At 49.6% G+C, this 2,248-nt stretch overlaps 1 protein-coding gene across 1 annotated transcript; it reads right to left on the reverse strand.

Moving 5' to 3' along the window:
* Positions 1 to 738: 738 nt before the first annotated feature.
* LOC131214145 (putative ATP-dependent RNA helicase DHX57) lies at positions 739 to 2,050 on the reverse strand (the record flags this gene model as incomplete). Its single annotated transcript, XM_058208514.1, has 2 exons — positions 739 to 1,341; positions 1,449 to 2,050. Coding segments are annotated over 2 exons (1,205 nt in total), but the record flags the coding sequence as incomplete, so codon positions are not given.
* Between the last annotated feature and the right edge of the window lie 198 nt (positions 2,051 to 2,248).

The raw sequence follows: 2,248 nt of genomic DNA on the forward strand, positions 1-2,248 counted from the left end.
CGGTCTTGCAGGGTAAGGGTTGGTTCGTCTCTATCTGAGGATGTTGCCTGTACTTCCGGCGTCCCCCAAGGTAGTGTTCTTTCCCCCCTCCTGTTCATCCTGTTCGTGAACGATATTCGTAGCATCCTTCCTCCTTCGGGTCATTTGCTGTATGCTGATGATTTGAAAATCTATTCCCCAAACTGCAGCATCTCTGATTGCCTTGCCCTGCAAGAAATCTTAGATTCTGTCTCCCTCTGGTGTTCTGCCAACTATCTCTTTCTTTGTCCAGAAAAATGTTCTATAATCTCGTTCTCTCGTTCTCGTGTGGTCTCCTTCAACTACTGTTTAAACTCCGTTTCCTTGTCTCGCGTCTCCTCTGTTAGGGACCTTGGGGTGACGCTTGATTGCTGTTTAACGTTCCGTGAGCACATCCTTGCAGTAGTGCGAAGGCTTTCAAGATCATGGGATTGATCAGGACTATATCTCGTGACTTCAATTATCTGGACTGCTTCAGGAGCCTCTACGTTGTGCAAAAAAACGTTCCATGCGGTAGGCAACCTGCGCCAACACAAGAAAATTCACAACAAGGACTAATGTTGTCCTCATTGCTCTCATAAATTCCCACTACAAAGTTGAATTATTTGTTGAACAATGAAATAAACTATCTATCTTATATAATAAAAAGAAATGAATGTTTGTCTTTCGTCCGTCCGTCCGTCCGTTTTCATAAAGATCTCAGCAAGAACTAAAAACGAATCAAACTTGTACACGTACACAGCAGACTAGGCATTTCTTCGCGTAGTCCACCCTTGCCACGTTCGGATATAAACCCGCGGCAAGGCAAGCCTTTACCGTGCTCCAATTTGCCGAATTTTCGTTCAGTACGTTGACGTTCGTTCCGGCGCCCACCTTGACGATGTCGATGTCAGCATGACACGCGTGTTGTTGATGGCCTCCTGCATCCTGCATGGCTCCACACTTCAAAAGATACTGCCTTACCATAGCCTCATCGTCCAGTTTGGCCGTGTTCCAGAGCAAAAACAGACGGAGCAGCACGAAGCAATCGCTTTGCGTGCCGTGGTCGAGACCCTTCTTGATCCCGGCGATCGCTTTAAGTTGCACCTTATCCGCCGGCTCAAGGAACGGACTAATGCCCACGCAAAGACTGGCCACTATCGTCAGTACCGGATCGAGACACCGAAACAAGATGCCGTATAGAATGGTTTTACCGAGCTGCACACTGGAGCACAGGTTAGCCACCAACAGTCCCAGGTTGGTAGGGGCCAGATCCACCGCGGTGATTGCACCGATCTTCACTAGAAGCTCGAGCGATCGTCCGGTGCGTCGATGAGCGCGTTGCTAAAAAACTGAACAACGGGTGGAGCCGAGCTAGGGCGACACAGCAGGGCCTGTAGCGTTTCTTCCGGTCGAGCGGCAATGCGACGATTCGTTGCTTTCTTCGTCACCATCCGGTTTTGCTGCTCGCACGTGTACAGATGGAAGCAAATCCGTTTTGCGAGTCCACTCCGAAGCGAAGCCGTTTCCAGTGGTATGAATGTGGACGCAATGGAGTGCGAATTTTTCGATACATTGTAGTCCCGGAAGGTGCTCAACCCCGTATCGATTACGTAGTCGACAGTATCCAAGGTAGGTAGAACTTCGAAAAGACGATCCTCCAAGAGGATAACCTGAAAAATGCAATCGCCGATCCTGGCAAACTTCAACACAATTTCGTCCTCCGTCAGCTGGCTGTGGCAGAACACGAATGCTTGTTCCTGCGGCGGTTTGTAGCACCCGAGGACATCGGTAAATTCTGGCAGTACCACGAGTACCACCATCTGGTGGTCTATCGAGTAGGGATTGTGGATCCTTTGATATAACCATAGCAGGGAGGACTCTAATCGAAACTGCGAAGGTTGATTGCAGTGTTGCTCGTAGCAAAGATCCATGAGTTTCCAGCACGGACTGTTGGCCTCATTGGCGCACCAATCCTTGGCCCGCAGATCATGCTTGCCCCGCACGAACAGGTTGGCACCCAAGTTCAGCAATACCCTCACGTCCGGAACTTCTGCAAAGTGAACACGCGTGTTACAAACGTCAAAACATGGCACTGACCTAGCCGCAATCATAAGCGCGGACATTTCAGCCACTTTGTACCAATCCCAGCCTTGCGAGTTTGCTTCAGTTTCTTAAGCCATTTCGTTAGAGGTGGTGCGTGGCCAAAAGTCGAACACGTGGGCGGATTGGTTTTGTCAGTTGGTTTGTT

Source organism: Anopheles bellator (genome assembly GCF_943735745.2).
Source record: "Anopheles bellator chromosome X unlocalized genomic scaffold, idAnoBellAS_SP24_06.2 X_unloc_29, whole genome shotgun sequence".
In the NCBI taxonomy this organism is placed as follows: domain Eukaryota; kingdom Metazoa; phylum Arthropoda; class Insecta; order Diptera; family Culicidae; genus Anopheles; species Anopheles bellator.